The 26,442-nt window shown below is 47.9% G+C and overlaps 1 protein-coding gene across 2 annotated transcripts in view; it reads left to right on the top strand.

The window, feature by feature from the left end:
• The window catches only part of LOC126540855 (nose resistant to fluoxetine protein 6-like), a 104,989-nt gene that overhangs the window by 19,490 nt on the left and 59,057 nt on the right, over positions 1-26,442 (top strand). For both annotated transcript variants that reach the window (XM_055076219.2, XM_055076225.2), the window contains exon 3: positions 23,492-23,703. In XM_055076219.2, coding sequence (XP_054932194.1) covers positions 23,492-23,703 — 212 coding nt within the window. The remainder of the gene's footprint in view (positions 1-23,491; positions 23,704-26,442) is intronic.

Genomic DNA, 26,442 nt, shown 5'->3' with positions numbered 1-26,442 from the left:
GATAGCCTACACTTTTGCTCTGTCAAATTTAATAAGAGGCAAGATAAGCTTTCAAGATGCATCGGGGAATTCATGCTTGAAAACCGACAAGAAAATGCAACTGAATGGTACCGCGTTCAGCGCAACGTTGAAACTTCGGGTACTTTGCTGTCTTGTCATTTGCCCTTGCAGAGGTTGAAATAATTCAAGCTGCTCCGTAAGCGCGATTTTCGCATGCTACTCAACAAAAGAAAATTGTGACGACCTCGTCGTCTGCTGGGGATCGAACACCTCCTAGCACTGACAACTCACAAAGGCATACGAAGCAAACGTGAAAATGCACTTTATTTGCTGCGTAGCGTGTCGACAAATGTACATAAATGGGAGAATCGAATATGCGGTACAAGTTTTTTATTCTCCCTTCGCGTACGTACCGAATTCGACGATCCACGTCTCCGCGCATTGCACTTGTCGTGCGAGACGCCATTTTCCAAAACAAACCGGCGAAATAGCTCAGTTGACAGCTCTCCGCGCAATTTCGACGGAAAATCGCAGCGATCGGTGCGACGGTGCGACGGTGCGACCAACCGGTTGGTCGCAGCCGAAAATCGGGGGGTCGGCACTGCGACTGCGATTTTCATCGCAAACGACGGAAATCGCACTTCCGGTGCGACGAAAATCGCATCATGTGAAACAGGCTTAACTCGAACGCTATGCACGAAGGGGAGCATTGTGATCTTTTTTTTTGATGGTGTGCAAGGAACAGAAGGCGCCGCACCGCTCTTACTAAGACAGACCTCAAACAGCAGCTGGAAAACGCTATAGCGTTAAAAGGGGTTTCTGTTTGAGTTTCCGCGTAACAGAATAGCGCTTTATCGTATATTCAGATTGCGATACGACGCTGTCATGCCTGCAGCTTGCGTGTAAGTCGTACTTTACGATTTTTCTGACCCATGTTCCTTGGAGAAATTCAGTTACTTTGGTGACTTCTCTGTGCTACACGGAGGGCCTGCGTGGTTATGTATGCGTGGTTGGGTTTGCATGCTACAGAATGAGTATTCCCGACACGACGGTCGACGATGCCGGAATTTCTGCGACGAGGGGGCCTCTAACACTCTCGCGTTAACGAAGACCTGTCAGAGCTGTGCACGTAAGAATGGTTGTTTAGAATATCGAAACTATTTGCACATGAAGATTATTATTACACTGGCTCGTCGATGTTGAGCGCCTTGTTGACGGTAAGTTGACTGAAGTAGTAACTTAGCGCGATAAAAACCACAGAGACAAGTAAAGATGACAAAGCCAAGCGCGGTAAAGTGTGGCGAGGTATTATTTCAGCAGTTTGTAGGCAATAATGCGAATTAGCTGTGAACGTAAAGCACTTAGGTATATTGTAGATTGACTCAATTACAACGCAATTGCAATGCAATTATGTTCGCAACGCAATTGAACCACGAGAAGCTATCAGGAAAGCCGCAACACACTTTGTTAACAAATCCATGGGAAATCTAACCAATTAATTTCATACACTACTCAGTAACTCCCCCCCCCCCCCGCCCCGCCCCCCTGTCAGAACGGTGACCCATCAACAATGACAACGGTCAATGTTTGCATTGACGTACGGTGAGAGTATATTGACTGATTACTGCTCACAGAATTTATTTCTGCTTTCGTTGACCAATGCTATGTGTCAAGAAAGCTTCAAGGACCAAATTCAGAGAGCCTTTCGTTCATAAGTGGAATTTGCCGTTGGCCAGCTGTCTTCGCCAATAATACGTCCAGAACCGATATTTCATGGAATATTATCTCACAAAGAATCAAGGCGTGAAACATTTTCGTGAATGAGGTCACGATACGCGTACACACACTAACAATCGCTGAAGTGGCAACAAAGCTCTTTGGACTGCTTTTCACACGTAGCAGCAGTAGCCAGTGGGAATGAGTCCCATCTCGCCAGGTGCTTGCACAAAGTGCCTTCACATCATGTGAACTACCGTTTAATTAATGCTCTAAGAAGAATCTAAAAGAAAAAAATCATCAGCCTTTCTCCTCTGTAAAGAAGGACGAGAAGCGAAGCTGTGGTGTGTTGTACCTCAATCGACGCGTACATGTATATATTACTATTATTATTATTATTATTATTAGTACTATATTATTATATTTATTATTATTATTATTTATGTTGTAAGGTCACCTAGGCGACTATGACGTAATTACAACATACAACGCCCATACACACACATACGCAGGTGGCAGGTAAACTGAGCTATGGTGTACTGGAATAGCGTAGTGTGTCGTCATGCGGCGAAAACGTGCCTCTCTCTGCGATGACGGCCGGGAGTGCTGGAGCACGCCTGTCTACTCGAGCCCCATCTGGCACTGCAGCCTGGAGTTATTGCTGGCAAGAGAAAAAATAATGGTGGAACACAAGACCTCCAAAATTAGCAGTTATGGTTGTCGCGCAGGTCATGTATGTAAGTGTGGAGCTCGCCGATTGCTTGCTGTGGTTTTTCCTGTCGCGTTCGCACATCTTTCATGTGCACGGCAAGCGTGGGTTTGTAAATGTACTCTGTGAGTGTGTGCGTGCGTTTGTGCGTGTGTGTGCAGTGAGGTTCCTGCATAACGATCAGAACAACTCCGGGCTGTTTCGGATCAGGCACATTGAGAACATTGGCTGTATTGTTGCCCTTCGGTGTCATTTTACGGAGCGATGTATCCAAAAGATGGCGGCCGCATTCGTCACGGAGCAGCATTTTTTTTTTCTTCAGTGAAACCTGCTGACCGCTATTCTGGCTGATACAAAATGAAAGGAATCCCCTGCAACTCAACAGGCATATTGCATGTGTTCCTTCGGGTCTTTTTGTCCTCGTGTGTTTCGAAATACCAAAAACATATGCATGTTTACCGAACGGAACGAGCAGACGAGTGTTTGTCTTGTGTAACTGAAACGCTGAGCTGAGGATCAGGAACAGTGCATGATCTGTGCTTGGAAGCGTGCAAGCATAGACGGCATCATTGATCTATCATAACAGTTTGTATTATTTGCTTTTTTTTGGAAATTATAAAAATTTTAATTGTGTTTTGAGATCGTTTGAGTTTATAAATGCATAAAGTTTTGCACAACATATTTAAATTTCGCGTGCTAGGCACGCCAGTCGATCGCAGCGCCCTGCTGGTGGCGTCACCGCAGAAGCGTGCGCGGTTCTCCGATTGTTGTTCTGTACGGACGACACACCGCTCTATTGCTGTACACCATAACCGAGCCTCGACGTGAGCGACCACATGCGTTGACCGGGGCGCTGTGAAAGGAGTGCACGAAACAAAACACGCCTGTTTGTAATTTGCAATTGAGCGCACTTCCTAATTAATTAGCTGAATGAAACGTGCAAGGACTAGAATTTTATTGTAGGTTACAAGCGTGGGGCTGTCCGTTTCCATCTCATAGTAGCCTATGTATTTACAGCAGACAGGAATTCCCCAATGTTTACGACTTCACTGTGAACTACGTAATTAAGAAAAGTAGATGAAACTCGGAGTAGTGTTAGAGTCGTCAAGGCGGCTAATTGCCATTTCATTTTTTACCGGATAGTTTTGGTAAAGCAGGAGTTACAACCGTTTTCTGCAACCATACTCCCTCCGTGGACATGGACATGTATTGTCAGCAGACGGGAATTCTCTAACGTTTACGACTTCACGGTGAGCTAACTGATTATGACAAGTAAATGACACTCGGCGTAATGATAGAGTCATCCTAGCAGCCTATTTCAGTGCAGTTCTTTCCAAGATAACTGCGTTATATTAAGAACTACAGAGCGTTCGCGAGAAACTGGATACGAAATTTTTTTCGCGTCGACGGTGGTGGTGGTTGTAAAAACATTTATTGGGTCTCTTAATGAGAGTACACAGGAGGTATGCAGAGCCCGCCCCTTAAGGGGACGGCCCTTGCATGTAATAGGTGGGGATCCCTAATACGAGAACCAACTGGCGTCGGCCGCGGTCTTGGGTTGTCCGACCAAGGCCTTTGTGGTCTGAAGGTCAGAGCAGTCAAGCAGGGCTGCCTCTCAGTCCTCCCGGGTTGGGTTGGGCATAGGGGGTATAAAAGGATTGCAGGGCCACGCCCACACCACGTGGTAGATGTACGAGGACTTCTCCCCACAGTGCGATCAACTGCCGTAAAAAGCAGGATTACAGTGTTCGAAAGCTGTCGGGCACAGTATAGTGTTTCTGTAAAGTCGGAGTTCTCTTTACCTAAGCCTTTGCAGAGGCGTGGATAAAGGCTGTAGTAAGATTGGTAATACTGAACAATTTCGCGGAAAGAATACGTTAGATTGAATTCGAGGTCGTCCTGATCGTGGGAGTTGAGTGGGAATGCCCGGTAGGAGCGCGCGCGGGCGGCGGCATCTACTGCAACATTCCCTTCAAGTCCCATGTGAACAGGAGCCAAGACGGGTTGCGCGGTTCCCCTGATAGTCACTATGTTTCAATAATCGATAGGCTAGTAACGCGACTCAGCGATTTCCGACGTTCCGATAGGCCCCTCGCGAATCGGAGATGATAGTTTGAGATGTGGGATGAGAAGCTGCTAATGCAATGGTGACTTCATCCTCATGCGTTATGTTCCGGGCTCAGAAAGTGAGCTTTTTAACTGTTCGCTTCTCCTGGACGACAGCGGCCGTATACCATCCCCCATGGTGTGTGGCGGAGGTGGCCACGTAGAATACGCCGCGTTTCGATCCATATTGGCGTGCCCCGGCTTCCGCCCGCGCCAAGCTCCGGCCGTTATCATCTTAATTTGTCATGTTGCCTAGAAGAGTGCGCACGTGGAGATCGCATCTCCACTCGAATGGCAGTTGTACGCGATCTTCCGCGATATTGGTGCGTTCGATGTGTAAGCGGGCTAATAAGCGGCGATCCGCCACCGTCTTTGAGAGACGAGTGTGCTGACTTGTGAGGTGGGCCTCTCGAAGCTCCCGAAACGTGTTCACCATAGGTCGAGGGCCCGCTTTATATTTTTGCGCAGGATGACTTCAACTGCATCCTGGTCTTCCTTCTGCAGGCGGTAGTATGGAATAGAATATAAGATTCTACTGGTTACAAATGCATGTGCCAGCTTCAAGGCATCCTTGCACCGTAACCCCCCGTGTGTGTTAGAGACCAGGCGGACCATGCGGCCCACCTGGTCTTACACCTTACGAAGTTTGGCCCATGTAGTGTCTGACCGTCTGTTTTGATTAATAAAGAACCCCAGTACTCGGACTTCTTATTGCTCAGGGACCGGATCGGTCTCCAGCGAGAGTTCAATTTTGGCCGTGCACGTTGGCGAGGGGCGTATGTGCACGAATTTTCATTTGGCGGGTGAGCACTGAAGGCCGCACTGGCCGGCATAGCGGTCGACTATGGTCACAGTTTGCTGCAGGTTCGCCTCAATGTCTCCGAGTGCCCCCTGCGTGGCCCAGATGGTTATGTCATCGGCATAAAGAGTGTGTTGTATACCGGGGACACCAGCCAGTTGAGCCGGCAGGTGCATAATGGACCGATTGAATTGAGGAGACAGCACTGCACATTGTGGTGCACCTCTAGCTCTTAAGGGGAAAGGGCCATGTTCCTTGTTCTGTATGCGGATGTAAGATTCTCTATCGGTTAAGAACTGCCGAATGTATTCGAATGCTCTCAAGCCGCAGCCGGTCTGTGATAGGTGTGTTACAATTACCTCATGGCTTACATTCTCGAATGCCCCCTTCAATTCCAAGGCGAGTACGACCTTGTCGTTGTGAGGGCACTCGGCGGCGTCTAGGGTGTCTAGATTGGTTGAAGCAGAATCTCCTGTGCAAATCTCTGCGGGCGAGACCCGTGCATTGATTCTGCGAAAATACATTGGTTCTCCATGAACTCAGACAACCTATCCCGCACCATCGTCTCCATCAGTTTGCCCGCATACGATGTGAGAGAAATGGGGCGGAGGTTGTCCGTGTTCACGGCTTTGCCAATTTTTGAGATAAATTTGACAAGGGCGGCCTTCCACTCTAATGGGAGTGGCACTTCCACCGACTAAACTGAATTGATGTAAGCTAACAGTGATTCACATGGTGGGTCGGGAAGGTTTGCTAATATTTTGACAATTTTGTCACAACCCGGCGCAGCGTCACGCTTCCTTTTAGCCAGGGCCTTCCGCACATCGAAGATGCTGGAACAGTCGATCCAGCTCAACGTTCTCCGAACCTGCATTGGAATAAGCCGATCCTCGGGCGTCCTGTGTGGTGCACAAGTATTGGTCCCTTAACGTGTACGCCAACTGAGTTGCGTTGCCCTAAAAGCTATGAATTGCCCTTTGCGTTCATGTCGGACATTTGGCGCACTGCCGTGTTGCATCTATTCCCCCAGTTGGTTTCAGGAAGTTGGGCCGCACACTCGGCGGCCTTCTGGGTGAGCTCGGCCATTCGCGCTTTAAGTTTACGGTTATGCTTTTGTCGGCGCCGCCGGCGGACAAGAAAATGCCGTGCTTCCCAGAGGTGAATGAGGTGATTGACCACGTCCTAGACCGCCTCTTAGAGATGAACTTTGGTTTCGGTGGAGCGAAGCCTGCTAACCAATTCTTCAGACCACGTGTCGTAGCCTTGCTCGAGTACTGATGTTGCGATGTTATAATTTAGCCTAAATTTGCACCAGCCTGGGAGCCGGGCCTCTGATATGGGCTTTGCCAATAGTTTGGTCCAGATTGTTGTATTCAAGGTGCAGTGGTCGCTACCGGCAGTTTCCTCGGTGTTGATCCACTCGGCATACTGAATGTTGCGGGTAAAGGTCCAATCTGGACCGTATCTTGTGTCACAGAATTGCCTATCAGAGTTACGTGGACTGGGTCAGTTTGAGGAGTGAAGCCCAGCGTTGATGCAAGTTCCACCAGCTTGCGCCCCCGCTTGTCTTCACGATGGTACCCCCAAACCCGACTGGAGGCGTTGACGTCGCCCACAATCAGGAGGGGGTCCCTACCCGCAACTCTTAGAGCGCGGCTAAAGAGGTCCGAAAATAAAACATTCGCTAGTTTTGGTGTGCAGTATACGTTATGGATTTGTAACGGTGGATCTGATTTGCGGATGGGGAGGATAGTCACCATTACATATAAGTATTCAAGTTGGAGGTTGAGGGCAACCATGTTGGTAGTATAGTTCTTAAGGACGCCAAAGCAAGACAAGGGGTCCCTTTGGAACGTCGTATAAATTGTTAAGGTGGCACCCCTTCCTGGATCCTGAAGGGCCACAACGGCGGGCATTTTCTCAAAGGTTCAAAGGTACAGTCGGAGATGAGCCCGCTTAGCCCGGGACTGGATTCCCCGACAGTTACATTGCGTTATTAGGGTGGGGGGAGCCAATTTGAATTTGTGGGATCGCCTACACAGGGGGGACGTGCCATTCTCAGTCTTGGGAATCACAATTGAGAAGGTTGTAGCTCCAGAGCCAGCTCCCTTGGCCTGTACATCAGTGTCAGAGAGGGAGCTACTGTCCTCATCGTCATCGAGGGTGATCATGCGACGGGAAAGTTTGCCTGGGCCGCAAGATGCATCTTTCAGGCTACCCTTGCGCGAAGCGCGGGCGAGCATGTTGGGCAGGGCCTCCGCTACTTGAGCGTTAACCTAAGTATTAAATTGATGAGTAATCTGGGCCGTGATTTTCGCCGCCAATGCGTTAGCCATGGTGGTAAATTGGGTTTCGAGGCGGGTCTCAAGGGCGTCAATGGAGGATTACAGTCTCCGGCACCACCACCGCGCTCTCCATGGCTTCCGCGTGCGGAAGGGGCTGGGGAGCGGGAGTAGATTTCTTTTCAAGGGCTTCAATTTTGGCTAGAAGGATCTCGTTTTGTGCCTGGAGAGTTGCCACTAGGTGGCGGAGCTCAGCGTCAGCCATTCAGCGGGAACGGCAGGGGCAAGGAGAGGGGGAGGAGTCAACCCTACTCATGCCACTCCCCTTTTTGCCATTTTGACAATGCTTGCGCAAACGTCGTCCATGCCTTGCGTCTTGGGTAGTTGCTGCTGGGAGCGGCTCAGGTTCCCTTGGCCACCGCGTGGGGGCGGTGGTGTTACTGCTCCTCACTTGTCGGTGCGCCCGCTGGGTGGCGGTTGTGTCGAGGTGACGTCACTGCGGCGCAGTGAGTCACCGCCATCGCCAGTGACGTGGGCCGGGTGACATGACATGGGTGACAGCAAGGCTTCCTTGCTGGGTTGTTTTTCCCGCCCTTAGTGGCCGTCATCTTGGCGTCCGTGCAGTACTTCGCCACACAGTGCTTTGAGTTCATGGCATGGCCACCATCACAAACTGCACATTTCGCGTTACACTCGTGAGGGTCTCGCACCCCCTCCACAAATGGCGCCCCTATTATCCACAGAGGCCACAACGATCTTGGGTTGGGTTGGGGAATATGTCCACCCTGTGTTCCACGGTGCCACATACGCCGCTGGCCGGAATGGTCCGGAGGTAGGGCTGGACAGTATTGACTTAAGAATTTTAGTGGAGAATCCGTGGCTTGACTTTCCCGTTGAAGACGAGTCGGGCCTTGTTAGATGTCCCAAACTTGTGAATATAAAGTATATTACCATGCCTTTATTGAATGCTATCCTTCGAGGTTTCAGCTGTCTGATGTTTAGCTATGGTGACGATGCCATAGCTGACTTCCTCATCGTATTGTTTAGGATGGCCGTGGAGGGACACATCCCCTTGCGCAGAAATGATGACGAAGTCCCCAGAAGGCGGTCGGGCACGTAGGCGTTCTTGGTACTTGCGACAATAAGATTCTGCTCTCGGGAGACAAAAAGCTAAGGTCTGCAGCCAATTGCGCGCCGAGGTAAGTGCGCAAGGAGAGGTCAAGCTCACCAGGTTGGAAAGTCGTTCCGAGGGCCAATGTGGTCCGGGGCTTTACGACAACTACAATTTCGTCCGGATAGAATTACTGAAGAGGCTCCGGCCTTCATGCTAGTTTGGCTTGCCCCTTTTCCTTCCGCGTGGCAGGAGCTTGTTGCTTAGATTGCTGCTTACTGGGAGCAGCTCGGGTGGTGGCTGCCGTTATCTTGGCCTTTCGTCGTTGGGAGTGGCTCTCCACGAAACGGAACAAATTTTCATTGCGGATGGGCTCCACTGGTGCCGAATTTTGGTCCCCGGCATGCGAATCAGCCGACCATGCCATTTCCTCGGGGTCGTAGCCACGTTGAGATGAAGAAGCGGACATCTTGAAAGGAGCGGTGGCTTTCCTGCTCCCGGGCGCCGGCTCAGCCGCTAGGCTTAGATCGGTGCCATAAGGCGAAACGGAAAATTCGCTCTAATTTTTTGAAATATTGACCCACTTTGAGGAATGAGACGTCTCCGTGGCCCGGGTGATTTGCTGGATCCCGGGGATACAAAATTGGTGGGGTCTGGTCGAATGACCGTGGCTTCAGTCAAAAATTGACGGAGCCGATGTGCCACGCGTCAGTTCTCCCAAAGGCGCTCCGCGTCTCCCCCTTTCTCTATGTCTCCCCCGTCGACGCGACGCGTAGACGACGGAGATCGATCCCCGTTGGAGGGTAGCTATACGTACAGAGCTTCGCTGTAAAAACACGCGAAAAAGAAAGTACGCATGTACGTGACAAGTCATGATTGGCAAAAGTTTCTTCGCACAGCGGAATCGTCAAAGATTTTTTTAAAATTTTGCCCGAAGGACGAGTTGACAGCCATAGCATGGTCTAGCGTTGCGCTTGAACTGCTGAGACGATGTTCTCACCAAGTAGGTTTTAAACGTTTTTGCATAACCTGCTTAGTTCTCATCATACGCAGGTGTGACATATTGACACAACGCAGTGCGTAATGCGACTGCCGTCACTGGCAAAAAAGCCACAGAGCCCTGGCAGCTACGAGGAGTCTTCTCCGCTGCCATGGCCTGTGCCCCCAGTTGTGTTGCAAACGCCGTGCCACGGTGGTGCCACAGCTGAGACCGACGAGATTGCCTCGTGAAATGTGAGACAACGAAAAGCGCGAGGTTTAATTGTTCAGACCAGATTATACACACAGCAGATCATCAGGTAACGTTGTTGCCCACAACTATCACGCGAGCAGTGAAAGGCGGAACGCTGCCTTTGCTTCGCCTCTGAAGCGATTGAGCGTAGCGTTCACGGTGTGTCCACATTGCAGGGTCATTTTCACAGCGAAGCTGTTATGGCTAGGTTCTGGCGGGTCTAGTCTCCGTGGACATAGACCAAGTATTTTTCACACGTGGGTCACTCCCGAAGATAGTGCAATACCGGGCCGACCCGCGGGGGAGGTGAAGCAGGCGTTAAGCATTCTCCATACTTGGGCCGATCCCAAACATAGTGCGATGCCGGGCCGACCCACGGTGGAGTTGAAGCAGGCGTTAAGCACTCTTTATACGTGGGCCGATCCCGAAGATAGTGCAATGCAGTTGGAAATCGGCGCTTGTCCTTGTCGCCATCATCATCATCATCATCAGCAGTAGCAGCAGCAGCAGCAGCAGCAGCAGCAGCAGCCTGGTTACGCCCACTGCAAGGCAAAGGCCTGTCCCATACTTCGGTTACCCCGGTCCTGTACTAATTGTGGCCATGTTGTCCCTGCAAACTTCTTAATCTCATCCGCCCACCTAACTTTCTGCCACCCCCTTCTAGGCTTCCCTTCCCTTGGAATCTAATCCGTAACCCTTAATGACCGTCGGTTATCTTCCCTCCTCATTACATGTCCTGCCCATGCCCATTTCTTTTTCTTGATTTCAACTAAGATGTCATTAACTCGCGTTTGTTCCCCCACCCAATCTGCTCTTTTCTTATCCCTTAACGTTACACCCATCATTCTTCTTTCCATAGCTCGTTGCGTCGTCCTCAATTTAAGTAGAACCCTTTTCGCAAGCCTCCAGGATTCTGCACCATAGGTGAGTACTGGTAAGTCACAGCTGTTATACACTTTCCTCTTCAGGGATAATGGCAACCTGCTGTTCATGATCTGGGAATGCCTGCCAAACTCCTTACTATTGTCCCATGTGCACTCTTGCGCTGGTCGCATCAGCATGGAATACCAACTAGCCCGGCCTCACACCCTGCTGCGATAGTGAAATGACGGGGCGATACGCGGCGGAGGTGAAGCAGGCGTGAAGCCCTCGCCATACGCGGGCCCAACCCGGAGATAGTGAATACCGGGCCAATCTGCGGCGGAGGTGAAGCAGGCTTGAAGCATTCCCCATGCGTGGGCCGATCCTGAAGATAGTGCAATGCCGGGCCGACCAGCAGCGGAGATGAAGCAGGCGTTAAGCACTTACCATACTTGGCCCGATCCCGAAGATAGTGCAAAGCCGGGTCGAGCCGCGGTGGAGGTGAAGCTGGCGTTAAGCACTCCGCATACGTTGGTCAATCCCTAAGATTGTGCAATACCGGGCCGACCCACGGCGGAGGTGAAGTTCGCCAGTAAGGGGCCCACATTCACAGCTTCGCTGGTCATCCTTCCTCACAGAGTAGAAGGACATTTTATTGTTTTTTTCTTGCAGCGAAGCGCGAGAGCCGCGGAAGTTCCGGGCGTCAGCCACACCAAATGCTTGAATGCACATTGCCCCTCAGTGTAATTGCTGTTCATTATTCTTTATTCCAACAAATCTCGCAGGGCCAATATCGCGCGTGGCATAACATAGTGTAAGACAAATTGCCAAAGCTTTAGAGCGAAAGCTCCAGTACGCCATGTCTGTCAAGGTCATTTATCGCGTCGCAATAACCTTGAACCGTCGGAGTGCAAGTGTGGCCGGTGTGGCGCAACGCCTAGCGATCCGCTGCGGAGGGGCGTTGCAGCTGCACTCACTCGTACCCTCGCCGCTGCGGTACCACGTGACTAGGCGAGGACTGAAGAGCAAAATACGGTCTGTCGCACAGGCGGATAGATTTAATTTTTACGACGTGGGGGTGGGGGGAGGTTGGGGCCCGATTTGCGAACTCAACACACACACACACACGCACGCATGCACGCACGAACACGCACATACACACACACATTAAATATATATATATATATATATATATATATATATATATATATATATATATATATATATATATATATATATATATATATATATTATACACACATTACTTCATTTTATTTATGTTACAGCACTGCCGCTCTCAGCCGATAGGCTAGCAGAGGGGCATGAACAATTTCTTTTCCCTACATAAATACACGTGCGAGCTACACAAAGACTGAAAAAGCAACAATATTCAACAAAATACAAAATATAAGGTAGATGAGGTATACAATAGAACACTAAACAAAGCAGAATAAAATGAACAGCAACCGGGGCACATCATAGACAAAGCAAAAACGTGAAATATTTAGGAACAAACAAGTGTATACAATTTTTTTTCTAGGAACTGTAAGTTTAACATAAAGACAATAGGGAACAAACGTTAGAAGTCGTTAATAATCCCTAGTGGTGAGCTCCAACTGTGAAACGAACAGGGATAAAGAGCTTGTCGCGGTTAATGGCGAGTTAAGTTCATTCCATTCTCTGATCACCGGAGGAAAGAATGAGTAGCTGAATGTGTCATTAGAAAAGGAATACTCGGTTAGCGTATGCTCGTGTTGATGCCGTGTTATTCTAGATTGCGAATATGAAATGTACTGGGTGACATCAATTTTATATTAACGCTGCAGAATTTGAAACAAGAATTTTAGTCGACCTTGTTTTGCTCTCGTCGATAATGTGTTGAGGCCTGAGGAAGCTAAGAGACGTGAAGGTGAATCCGTAGAACAATATTTGATATGAACGAACCTTGCGGCTTTTCTTTGTACGGCTTCAAGTTTAGCTACGTTAGTTGCTTTGTAAGGAAACCAAATTGTGTTAGCCTATTCTAAAATAGGTCTCACATACGTATTGTAGGCCAGAAGCTTAACGTTCGTTGGAGCGATCTTTAGGCGTCTTTTTATATAAAACAGCATTCGCAGTGCAGTAGTTGTAATATTAGTCATGTGTGTTTCGCAATTGAGGTTTGATGTCAGTGGTATCCCTAAATATTTCTGTTGCTCAACCATCGAAAGAGGCGTGCCATTAACGATATTGGTGAAATGCGAGAGTTGCTTTTTTTCTTGTTACTGTCACTGCCACTGATTTATTGACGTTAATAGATATGTGCAACTGGGAGCACCACACGGCTAGTGTGTTAACGGAATCAGAAAGATCGAGATGGTCGTTATGGCTGTTAATTTCTTTATATATCACGCAATCATCTGCGAAAAGTTTGATTTTGCACGCTATATTATTGGTTATATCGCTAATAAAGATAGGAAATAACAGCGGTTCGAGTACCGAGCCTTGTGGTACTCCAGATGAGATAGGAACGACATCAGATGGCATATGGTCAAACATAACAAATTGTGAGCGGTGTGTTAGAAAAGCTGTTATCCAAGCAGGAACTTCTCCCTTCCCGATGGCTTGCTCCACTATTGCAATTAGCTTAGTGTGACTCACGCAATCAAGAGCTTTAAGTAAGTCAAGTAAAATCATGTTAATTTGAGAACGATTATTAATACTAATAGCAAGGTCATGAACTACCTTTGTTAGTTGAGTGACGGTTGATAAGCCAGATCGAAAACCATGCTGGTCAGGCGATAGGATGTTTTCGCGTTCTAGAAACACTGTCATGTGTTTTAGAATGATGTGTTCTAGTATTTTGCATGAAGTTCTGGTTAGAGATATGGGTCTGAAATTGGCAACGTGATTTTTGTCTCCTTTCTTGTTGATCGGTATTATTTTAGCCTTTTTCCAGTCGTGTGGTGGATTAGTAGTTGCTAGTGACTTACTAAAAATGTGTTCCAGATATCTACTGCACCACTCAGCATATCTTTTAGGAATTCATTTGGAATTTCGTCAGACCCGTTTGCCTTTTTAAGGTCAATGTTGAGGAGAAAATTGTGGATTCCGGCGTCCGTTATTATTAAGGGAGCAATCACGGAGGTAGAGGATGGTGGAAGAGGGGGAAGTGTACCATTGTCTTCCGTGAAGACTGACTTGAAGAAATCATTATATTTATTTGCCGTTGCACTTTTTTCAGCCTGTTAGTTTGGTTGTTATCTGCTCGGTACTGCGCAGATGTTTTTAGAATCTTTGTGGGTTATTTTTTAGGAAGCTAGGAAGAGTGACACTGTAGTAGTAATGTTTCGAATCTTTTAGTTTCTGCTTAAAATGCATAACTGCAGATTTTAACTTCAATGTTGTAGACGGTTTTGGGTTATACTTATTTGCCTTACGAAGCCGATTTGTGCGCCGTTTAGCATGGATGACTTCGCGTGTAATCCATCGATTGTTAAGGTGCTGTTTTTTCTTCTGCATTGGAATAGAATTAGTTGTACAGTGCAGGACAATGCTCTCAAAATGTAGGCAGAATGCATCTACATCAGTAGATTCCTGAAATGCTTTTTTCCAAAAAGGAATCGAATTCATGCGACAGATAAGTTAGTATGCTGGCGTCATCTGCTTTATAAAAGTTAAAATAACGTTTTACTGTAGACAGGGTAGTAATACAATGATCAAGCTGGAATGTGCACATAGGTATACTGTGATCAGATATCCCTTCAATAATGGCCATTTGTACTTGACTTGTAGAAAAATGATTGCTAAGAAATATGAGGTCAAGGATATTTTTCGTTGAGCCTTGAACGCGAGTAGGACGAGTGACAAATTGATGTGGGTTAAAATGTAGCATTAAGTCTATTAGCATTTCTGAGGCTTCTATTGTGTGATGCATTGTGGGCCAGTCTATGTCAGCAAGGTTAAAGTCGCCCGCAAAAATAATCCTGGATTGGTGGACATGACGCTGCATATATTTTTGAATTGCTGAAAGGCATGCTCTGTCAGAGGAAGGGCTCTGATAAACGCAACCGGTTACAATTGACGTCCCGTCGCACAAAAGTTTGCAGAAAACGGCTTCAGCGTTGTCCACCTCACGAAGAAGGACAAAGAGAAGACAGTTTTTTATCAGTAAGGCCACTCCTCCATCCCGTGAAGGTCGGTCTTTTCGGATGATTGTGTAGTTTGGTGGAGCAATCTCGTGGTCGAATATAGCGGGTGATAGCCATGTTTCCGTGATGGGCACACTATCAGGCACGTAGTCGACTAGAAGGGTTTCCAAGGCTTCTGTTTTATCTAGGACACTGCGTGTGTTTACATTTATCAATGTTAATCTTTTGGTTGCGCGGCTTGTAGGGCTCGGCGGGTTATTCGGCGGTTTGTTTCTGTGTCGGTTTTTTGCATCGGTACTTTGTCCTTCTTCTCTTCGTCCGAAATATATGCGCGTTTGTTAATGTAAAGCTTGTCAAAAGAACGTGATACTTTTTCCTTTTTTTCACGGTTTGATTTTGCAATATCCCAAAGTTTCTTCCGTATCTCTCTTATTCTTTTAGAGAAGTCTTCACCAATTGAGTAGTCAGTTTTTAGTTTGAAACCTCGGCTTAAAATTGCTAATATTTCTCTATAGTCAAGCAACTTCGTTATTACCGGTCGAGTTTCATCTGTGACGCGTTTCGCCAATCTATGTATACGCTCGATGGCAACTTTGTCCAGTCCCAGGGTGTCTTCGATTATGTCTTTGTTCATAGTTTGCTCTAACGACTCGCTACTTTCATCGTTTTTTTTTTTCCTTTGGGCCATAGATAATTATGTTACATCGCTTACTGCGGTTTTCTAGGTCGTCAATTTTTTGTTGAAGTGCATATATAGCTTCGCTCATGCAGGCGATTTCTTGTTGACAGGATTCAACTCCATTTTCAAGGATTGCAAGGAGGTATAGCTTGTTTTCTATGTCTACTAAACGTTTTTCTTTAATATTTTTTTATGTCAGCTGCTATATCCTTCAGCTGTTTTGAAATTTGGGTTAGATCGGGGCCAGTGTTACTTTCAATATCACCACCTAATAGCAGCAACTTTCACAATGCCAAGGTGACATCAAGAACCACGATACAAAACGGTGGGCACGGCAGCACTAGCTAGAAAGGGTCACTTGAGCGGATACAATATCCGAAATCCTTTATCACCTGTACAATAAATGCAAACGGGTTGTTAGCGTGCCGCATGCTGGCAGTGCCACCGTGCCCAGTGGCCGAGTTGATCCCAGGCAGGCTATCTAAAGCGCCGGAGAGTAGTGGCGCTGAACGGAGATCACGTGCCAAAATCTCCGAGCATGCTTTCTTCCGGTGCTGACGGTGCCATTCCCACAATGAGTATGGCGGTGGATCCAGCACGTGGCATCGGGTAGCGTAGAGCCCCTGCGCCGCCCTGGTCGTCCCAGCTTGCGCAGTGCCTCCATCCCCAGCAAGAAGCAGCAGGCCGAAGGACAGCTGTACAATGAATGCAAACGGGTTGTTAGCGTGCCGCATGCTGGCAGTGCCACCGTGCTCAGCGTGCCACATACACACACACACACACACACACACACACACACACACACACACACACACACACACACACACACACACACACACACACACACACACACACACACACACACACACACACACACACACACACACACACACACACACACACACACACACACACACACACACACACACACACACACATATTGCTTGCTCTATAGGAAACTTCCTGAGACCTCCAAGAATTGAGCGCTGAAGTGACGGCGTTATATGAGTATATACAAGACCTCATAGAAGGGGGCAATGAATGCATTGTTGCGCCAAAAAAGAAAATAAAGTATGAAACGACAGATCGAGCGCTGAACTTTAACTGACTTTATTCGTACAGCAGGGCAGGGAGAATGAACAAATGCGCATGGGTACATCAGTGTTGCGTAGAGCGATTACAGTGACGTTTTTAACAGCAGCATCTCGTTGGCAAACAGAAAAACAGACGTATAACTAATACAACTCGTGGCTCTCTCTTTTATGTGATATGCGTCGAAACGTTCTCTTGCTAGCGTGTCACCACTCCTGCAAGTATCTTTATCTCACGCAGTAGTGGCTGGCAACTGCCTTCCAGGCAAACCATGCAATGTACAGGTAAATGCGCACTACCTTTGTTGTTTGCAGACAATTCATGCTCCCGGGCTCGGTCACTGACACATCTCCCCGTTTGTCCAACGTAGGAGTTCCCACATTTCAGCGGTATCTCGTATATAACGCCCGTCGCACACTTCACGTGTTGTCTAGTATGCTTTTTCTGGCATGCTGACTTCTTGTCGGCGCGGCTTATGCAGGGACACAGTCCAGCCAACTTGCGTGGCGCCGAGAAAGCAACTGGCGCACCAAACCTAATAGCGGCTTTCTTCTAGTTGTGGGAAAGGTTGTGGACGTATGGCACCACTGCGGCTTGGCACCGTTCTTGGTCGGGCCTAGGCGTATGCCTTTTTCCCTTCACCTTCTGGAGCAATGTTTTTGACACCGCCCCAGTGATTGAGCTCGGGTAGCCGGCTGCGTGTAGCCTCGCTACTTGTTTATCAATGCTGGCCTGCATCGCATGAGGGCACGACTACAGAAGCAACCGAATTATTGTGTTTGGATTGCATTAGAGGACTGCTTCATGTCCCGAAAGACAAGAATGTCACACGAAAAGAGGGTCTGTTGGTGCCTGAAGACCATATCATAATCCCAGAAAAAATCACCCGCGTCCTAGACAAAGAAAGGGCCGAAGTATAGCCATGAACCACGTATGAACCACGTATGAAACCAACCATGAATTATTGGTCTTAAATAGATGGATATCAAAGAAAGCCACAAGTGAAGACCAGGAGAGATGCCTCTTGGAAGGCGTTAATGCCCTTGGTAGAGCTCCCAACAAAGTGGGGTCGGACAATTCCAGAGACCGAATTGGCAATCCGGATGTCTGTACAAAAAACAGAACATCAGATTTCAGTGTGCCCTTATTATCTATGCATTCGTAAGCTCCGTTGAACACCAGCCTAGAGGACGTGTTTGAATAGGTCTCTTTTTATAGCTACGCCGTATTGTGTGCGTTTTATCACATCTCCAGTGGCTTTCTTGATGACCGATGCCGGAATTCTAGGGCAGATATTTGTTTTCCTTGCTTGAACTAATGTGACATCCGTCTTGATCATGTAAGCATACCTCGTGTGTAAGATCATGTAAGCATACCTCGTGTGGCTACAAACAAGGACGACATATCAACACCGGCAGGCCTGTACTACGCTACAGCTGTGTAACTTCCATCTGAAGGCACTACGGGCACTACTACCTCTGCTAACTAGAGCCACTCGAATCTTTTCATCGGGCGAGGAGGAAAAGGCGCGCTGCGCGCCTTTCCTTCTCTCTGGCTTGTGCGAGCCGGCGCGGTGCTGCTTTCATGTATTACCGTCGCGTGCTGTGGAACGATCTGGAGATGTTTTAACTGGGTTTCCGTGAGATTTACGTGATGCCAGGTCCCACGAGGTCCTTGAAGAACCATTGTGACCCACTGCGGTGGCTTAGCGGCTATGGTGTTGCGCTGCTAAACACGAGATCGTGGGATCAAATCCCGGCAGCAGAGGCCGCATATCGATGGGGGCGAAATGCAAGAACGCCCGGGTCTTGTGCTTTCGGGGCGCGATAAAAATTACCTGATGGTAGAAATTAATTTGAAATCCCTCACTATGGCGGGTCTCTTAATCACATCATTGTTTTAGCACTTAACACTCTAGAATTCAATTCAGTTCAGAAGCATTGTGTAGCCTTTAGGTGCAGCGGCAACTGCAGTATGCGTAAAAGGAACTTTTTCTTGACAGTGCAACCACGCGACTTCCATCAACAGCCGCGGTGTGATTATGCTTTGTGAACTCATTTGTCTGCATCGGTTTTTTTACTCCATGAGGAGCCGGGGCATCGGTGAATTTCTAGTGTGAATGTGAAAATCCCGCTCTCTGCTCGCCTGGCGTAAGAACTAAAAAATCAGAGTGGGCCTGTTCGGCCAGCCTAATGCAACCCCGGAACATCTAAGCGCCAATCATTATGACATATTTGGAATCTGCTACTGCCCTCCGACTTCACCAAGTTAATTCACTGAAAACGTGAACAGCTGGTTCGACTTTGTGCAAAACGGATTTCCAACGGCATCAATAATCCTTGCCGGAGACTTCAATTACTCCGACATTGATTTGGCAGGTGTGCAGACCCAAAAGCGGCACAAGAAAGCAAGAATGCCAAAATTTTCGGAATGTGCTCGCCTTGTTCAAGTTACAACAAGTGGTCACAGTACCCACGCGCGGCCTTATATTTCTTCACCATTACTAAGCACACACCCAAAAAATATGAAAATCTATGCGCTTGAAAGTATACGTGGCCATAAAGTGCTGCATTGTAAATTTTATGCTACAAATCAAGTTCCCGAAGCAAAAAGGACAATCATATTTAATTATTCGCGTGCTAACTATGAAGCAATAAACAGCGAAATGTCATCCTTCACGGCAGGCTTCTTGTGTTCATTACATCTGAGTGGAATAATTGAAAACTGGAGAATCGTTCGAGACAAACTTACCTCATTAAAGCACAAGTATATTCGGTTAGTTGTAATTAGATCATCTACACAAAACAGGTGGTTTGCCTTGAACGTTAAATGCTGCATAAAGAAAAAAAAGCACTCAAACTCACAGGTTAGAATCAAACTTGGAAACTGTAGCATGAACAAACACAGTTTTGTTAAAATGAAATTCAAAGAAATAAAGATAAGTTCTGCAATCACGACATTTCCGCCCTTCTACGAAGCAACCCAGAATGTTTTGGAAAGTGATTAACCCCAACTACTCTTCACAGACTCCTAGATCAATTAACAAGGACGGACAGTTTCTTCCTGCGACAGAGACATCCGAGGAACTTACCAGTTGTTTCAGCTCCGTATTTACCCACGAAGTGTCCCTTCCTTCTGTCCTGCACTTTACATGTTTAAGGGCTAATATGGATGACATAACCATCACTTCTCATGGCATATGAGGAGCTATATATTGATTGGACAGGTACTGTTCACCAGATCCTGACGGCATATGCCCAATACTTCTGATACTAACTCAGCCTTCTATATGCCACATTTTTGTCGCTTTTTTCCAGCAGTCAAGTGACTCCGGGCGTGTACCAAATGACTGGAAAATCGCTCACGTTATTCCCGCGCTAAAATCCGGTGAACCTTCAATAGCTTCGAATTACAGACTTATTTCGCTGACTCACGTCGCTTGCGAACTTCTAGAGCATATCATGTTATCAGCAGTTATGAAAAAACCTTACGAATCACGACTTTTTCGGTCATTATCTGCATGGCTTTCTAAAAGGATGTTCCTACGAAATGCATTTATTCGAATGAATTACTGATCTGCATAACGCCCTACATTCTTTATTGGAAATACATACCATTTTTAAAGATTTCGAGAAAGGTTTTGATAAGGTTCAACATATGCGGGTGATAAAGAAACTTTCCCACCTAAACATCAACACGGAAATTCTTATGTGGATCGAAAGCTTCTTAACGGGGCACTCATAGGCAGTTTCAGTAAATGAAGACCTATATCACTTAGCCCAAGTCAAATCTAGGGTGCCCTAGTGAACCGTACTTGGACCGACTGTATTTCTAATATACGTTAAGATATGCTCCACAGTACGATTTTTTTCGCAGACGACTGCTCGACGTACAGATCGGTCACTAATGCCTCGGATGTTGACAAGTTCCAGGATGACCTATACAAAATTAATTAAGTGTTCGGAATGAGGCTGATGGAAAAATATGTTTTATAAAGAAAATCCATTGTATTTACTACATAAAACACTGCAGTCAAATGCCGTTACGCACTAAATAACCTGCTCATCAAAAAGGAGCCTAATGTAAGATGTCTAGAAATTAATTTGGCATCGGATATTTCGTGAAATAGCCGTATAGATGTGTCGGTTAGCAAGTATCTCGCGCACTCTGGTTCATAGGCGCAAGCTACACTCTGCTAACACCGATACAAAACTACTAGCTTAAACTACATTAGTGCGTTGCGAAATTGAGTATGCATTTATATTATGAAGTCCTCATCAATTATACCTCATCAACAAACTAAAATTGCTTCTGAACAAAGTCACTCGTTTCATTAGAAGGAAGTACTGTCGCACATTTAGCATAACGGAGAAAAAAACATCGCTCAAATTACCTTCACTTGGATATCGCATGCGTCAGGCACTGCTGTCTTTTTTTTTCCTAAAATTTTATCACAGTCATACACCCTCCGCCACCCGTTACAACGCGCCAGCATATCACCTTCTTCCTGGACTGAACCATTCATTTAAAGTGCAGCCTATATTTGCGCGAACTAACCACTTTCTTCACTCACCACTTCTTGTTATCATCAGAAACTGGAATGAGCTCTCAGAAGACGTTGCATTGTCTTACATTCCATTACATGGTAACATTTGATAGCAAATTAAAGAGCACATTCATATGAGCATTATTGATTTTGTTTCGTACTTCTATTACTTTCCGATTCAGTACACTTCTGTCATGTCAGTGTTTTATCTTTCTTTCCTGTAGTTTTAAACCTCAGATCACCTCTAAGGTTGAGTATATTTAGTGGCGAGTGCCTGGAAGCTGCAGGGCCTCTTATAGGTTATTTTTAACGCGACAGCGTTAAGGAGCTCGTGTCGCAGAAAAACCGGTGTCGTTGGCGTCAGTGTCGGCGTCGTTGGCCGTGAGTGATAAATCCCGGGAGGCACTTCAACAATAAAAACCAACTTGCAAGATGGGCTGGGTGGGAATCGAACCAGGGTGTCCGGAGTGTGAGACGGAGACGCTACCACTCAGCCACGAGTTCGATGATTCAAAGCGGTACAAAAGCGCCTCTAGTGAATGCGGTGTTGCCTTAGAAACGAGCCGTAGAAAGGTATACTGCGGTGTATATCGGTAATTATGAACATGTAACTTACAGAAGTCGCACTTGCACGAGTAGCGAAGTGCGTTTCCGCTACGTTTCTTCTGCGCACTCCGCACACGCAGAGCCATCTTGCGGCACACACAGAAGACCCCCTCCTCTCAATGTACGGCACTGCCCCGACAGGTGACGCGCCACGCGCGCATTGGGGCTGTGCGGGGACCGGTGCGACGCGCGTCGCGGCCCGGACTCTTTCTCCCCTGACGACGCTTCGCCGTGCTCCCTCACGGGTTGCAGAATCAAGCGTCCTTCCTTTCGTTACATCACTATCTGTCTGTCTTTCTGCCCGTGCGAATCACGACGTTTGGCTGGCGTACATCGTTTCCCCCTCCAAGACACCGAGTTCTTTGGTTCGTTTCGCTTGCTCAGGCGCACGTTTCGTTGCCGCGCCGAACGCTGCGTAGCTCGACGCTCATCGCGTGATTGGTGGGTGCAAAGTCCGATGCGGGGTGCCTCGTAAGTGATCGCTGCGCCGTAGCGCATTGTCTTACACCCCTTGGCGCGTCGGCGGGAACGCTGTCGCGTTCCACTCTTGAAGGCGAAGCTTAAGCGTCCTCCAATTTTTTCATTGAAATTAATTCTCGCTCCGTTGTTTTACTATAACTAGAATTTTTATGGGAATTGATGTTGCGATGTTTTCATCATTGCGTATTTGCTGACAGTTCTATGTTAGCTAAATGGTGTACTAGATCCATTGTGTTGTACCGCTCTTGCTCTTCCGCTCTTTATTAGTTACAATGCATTTTCATTTCGTTATCATTTCCCCCATATGTAATGGCCCCAGCGGGCCATTAGGGTAACTGTATAAACAAATAAACAAATAAATAAATAATCATAATTGGCATGCATGCAATCTGCCTAAAGACAGTGTACACTTACTGTGCAATTGAAACTTCAATGAAGCGTCCTATCGATCGCACAAACTGCCCCTCACGATTGACAGCTTCAGCAGCAACGTGTACCCAGGTCACGGACTAATACCGCCTGCGCCTACCGCGCTTCGAATGTGTTTCAACTTTCCTGAGCAACACAGGCCTCCACGAGTCACTTTATCAATGTACTTTGTGTCATGTGTCCTTGGTGTATGATTTTCTTTGTCATCATCGTCGTAAGGATTAGCTCACTAAGTACGCCACCGGGCGAATTAACCTCTACTCTTTTCACCGAAGCGCGCCTTCGTACCTCTCTCTCTCAGTGTCTTGAGTTGATCTGATGTAGAATGCCTCAGGAGTGTCTCCTTTATCAGTTTGTATTTTGCAGTAAAGTGACCCCTTTGTCGCCAAACTGTGCTGGCCCTGTTCTAGCCCATTCTTGACAGCTTTAACTATGCTTTCTAAGCTGTGCAAACGCCAACCTGCTGCAGTGGTTTGTCTGACATACTGCGGCAGTAAGAGAAGTTGTCAATTGGGGCTTTCGTGCATACACATTTGCTCCTTTGTCTCCGCGTGTGCGCGTGCGCCTGTGTTTTGCGTCCTGCTTAAGCGCAGCGATTACAATGTCTCGTGCGCTAGCCTCGTTCTTCACTCAGCTGCACTCCTGCCGTCGTCTCGCGAACAATGCGGGTAAGTCCTAAGAGCCCAAGCAAATAACGTTCCTCTCTGTTTGCAGTGTTGGATGCGTCTGGGAAGTTCCCCACGGGCGTGTTGCAGGGCTCCCGCATAGACGTCGGCGCCTTCGACGAGTGTTTGGAGACGGTGGTGCACCATGGACATGGAGGCACGGTCTCACAGGGACAGTATTGCAATCTGCTCGTCTACATCAAGAACGGCACAGACGTGAGAGCCGCCGTCGACTCGGTTTCGAAGTACTTGCACCCGAAGGTAAGGCTACGTATAGGCTGCGCAGTGTGACAAGCCGCCAAGGCTCAATGGCTGTTTTGCGGTGCTCCACAAGTACAAAATCGCTAGTTTCGCCTAATAAGGCATGGAGATAACGAAGAAACGCGGCCAAGTGGCCATGCAAATTTGATTTTTAAGGTTAAGGGAATATTTTTTTTAATAGCCGGTGGCATGCCGCAGATTGTTACTTCTTGAGCTCGGCTACATTCTAAGAGACAGACATTGTTTGCACACGGAATCACTACGCATAATAAACCAACTAACCAAAATTGCACCAATTTATTAATTTTTTTTAAATACCTTCCGCCCCATGGGGCGTTATTGAAAGGAATTGGGCCACATGCCTGCAGATCCACTATAACCGAGAAAATGAAAATGACGCATCAGCAAAAAAACAAAAAGACATACCAACTTGTTCAATGGAAGCGTAACGCCGAGCGTAATTGCATACGCCAGCCGCCTCCTGTCACCCGCTTCAAGGCACTTTTCAATTACGAACGGGAGTGCCTGGCGTTAGTTTGGGAAGTTGCCGCATTGCAACGCCGTTCGCACGTCTGCTGAACACAACTGCGACATCTTCTTGTGAAGACCATCATCATATGATATGACGCGGATAGTGCGGGGAAAATTTCAAGCCATGGTTCCTGTAGCCCTCTTTTTCCGCAACAGTCAGCCGAAGAACTTGCATACAGCGCTATTTGTGTAGGCAATAGTCCGCGAACAACTGGCTAATCATGGAGTTCATTCTGTATGTGCCATTGCCTCTTCATAGCGGTCTCATGCTCCATATCCATCGACTGGTCCGCGGTACCCTGCACGCTACTGAAGTCCGGCAGCCGTAGACGATCCGCCAATCTGTTTTGCCTGTCGCCATATCTGCGCCTCTGGGCCGTATCTGTCGCCTCTGCGACCGCCAATCACCAGTTATTATCGCCCCGAACAGAGCGAGCGTCGTTACCAGCCTCCGTTGGCACTTCAACAGCCAAACAATGACGCTCGTGCTCCTTCGAACGGTCCCTCGTCATCATTCCGACGCCACGAATCCCGTTAGCGACCAGCGCGTCGCCCACCGTCACCAATGCAGCCCCTACACCCGTCTCCGGAAAACTAAGTCATGCAGCTACCGGAGGTGGCGCTTCAATGACGGCTCGACCGCAAAACCCTCTGGTCACTTTTTTGACCAAACGGAACTTGACGGACGTTTTAGTCAATGGCGTCAGTGTTCCAGCACTCACTGACACAGACGCGCACTTATCCGGGACGAGGGCCCAATTGCGCCGACGCCTGAACAAAGTTCTCACACCCGCTGCATCACGCACCCTCCGCATCACCGGCGGAGGAACGCCTACCGTGCTTGTAATGTTCACTGATCGCATTAGCATCGCGGGGTGCCTAACGAGAGTTTTGTTTGCCGTTTTGGAACAATACCCTTACGATGTTATACCCGGCTTAGACTTTTTATACTAACATTCAGCTCTCTTTTATTGCGAGTCTAGTGTCATTCTGCTTGAACTGCCCTACGGCTGCTGTACAGTCCACAAGTCGCACAACCACAGTTATGCTCTCCCCAAGACATCCGCCTGTCGCTTCAAGCCACCACGTACGTCACCCCAATTTCGTTCTCATCTGTTCCCCACGGCGTCTGTGTACTATGTCCCCCCGCTGACGTGCTGCTAGAAAGTTTGCCGTTCCCCATTGCGTGCTGACTGTTACCGACTTCGCTCCCTCTCCTTAAAATTAACTCGTCAATTCAATTTCTACCCGGAGGAATGTCTTTGGGCGACGTCTCGCCTGAGAACGATTGCGAAATATCTGCTGTTGATGTAGACAGTTAATCGCCCTCTTCGGGAACCTCCGATTAACCGACTCTTATGATGAACCTAGCAAGATGATTGCACCTCATCATCTTCCTGCACAAGCTGCTGACCTCCACGGTCTCTTGGAAACTTACTAACACATTTGCGACCTTGTTGGCCGCCTTCTATCCCAGACATCGGTGGTCGCCGATCATATTTACACCGGAGACGCTAATCCAATGCGCTGCTGGCCGCACCGTGTTTCACATGCTGAACAACAAGTGATACAACGAGAAGTCGATAAGATCGCGGCAGCACCTGCTAAAGATCTACTTGGCTCCTGTTCTGCTGAACACAAGGTTTCTACCACCCACCACCCGCAGACAAACGGACTGACGGAGCGGCTCAATCACATGTTGACAGCAATGTTGTCTATATAAGTTTCTGACGATTACAGTGATTAGGACAGTAGGCTAACCTTCGTGACCTTCGCCTTTAGTTCGTCCCGTCATGAGACCGCTGGCTTTTCACCCATTTACCTTGTGTTTCGGTGCCAACCTTCTTTGCCCTTTGACACACTGCTTCCTTCCGCGACGAACACTCGCACTGCATATCCTCAAGACGTCTTCGCCGTCTTCGCCCGGGCTCACACGACACGTGAGATAGCCGATTCCCGGCTCACTGATTCTGAGGCCGTGTAGAATATCCGATACAACAGCTGACATCGGGACGTTCGATTTCCTCGTGGTTTCGTTGCCCTCGTATGGGCACCATGTCGCCGCGTCGGCTTGTCTGAAAAGCAGCTGTCGCGCTACACAAGGTCCTACACGATATTGCGTCAGCTTGGCCATGTGACCTACGAGATCGCTCCGCTGGACTCGCGTGTCCCTACGGACGCTGTGCATGGGTCCCGGCTGAAGCCTTA

This window comes from Dermacentor andersoni, chromosome 3, assembly GCF_023375885.2.
Source record: "Dermacentor andersoni chromosome 3, qqDerAnde1_hic_scaffold, whole genome shotgun sequence".
In the NCBI taxonomy this organism is placed as follows: domain Eukaryota; kingdom Metazoa; phylum Arthropoda; class Arachnida; order Ixodida; family Ixodidae; genus Dermacentor; species Dermacentor andersoni.
Note: the sequence above shows the minus strand (reverse complement) of the source record. Positions and strands in the feature narration are given on the sequence as shown.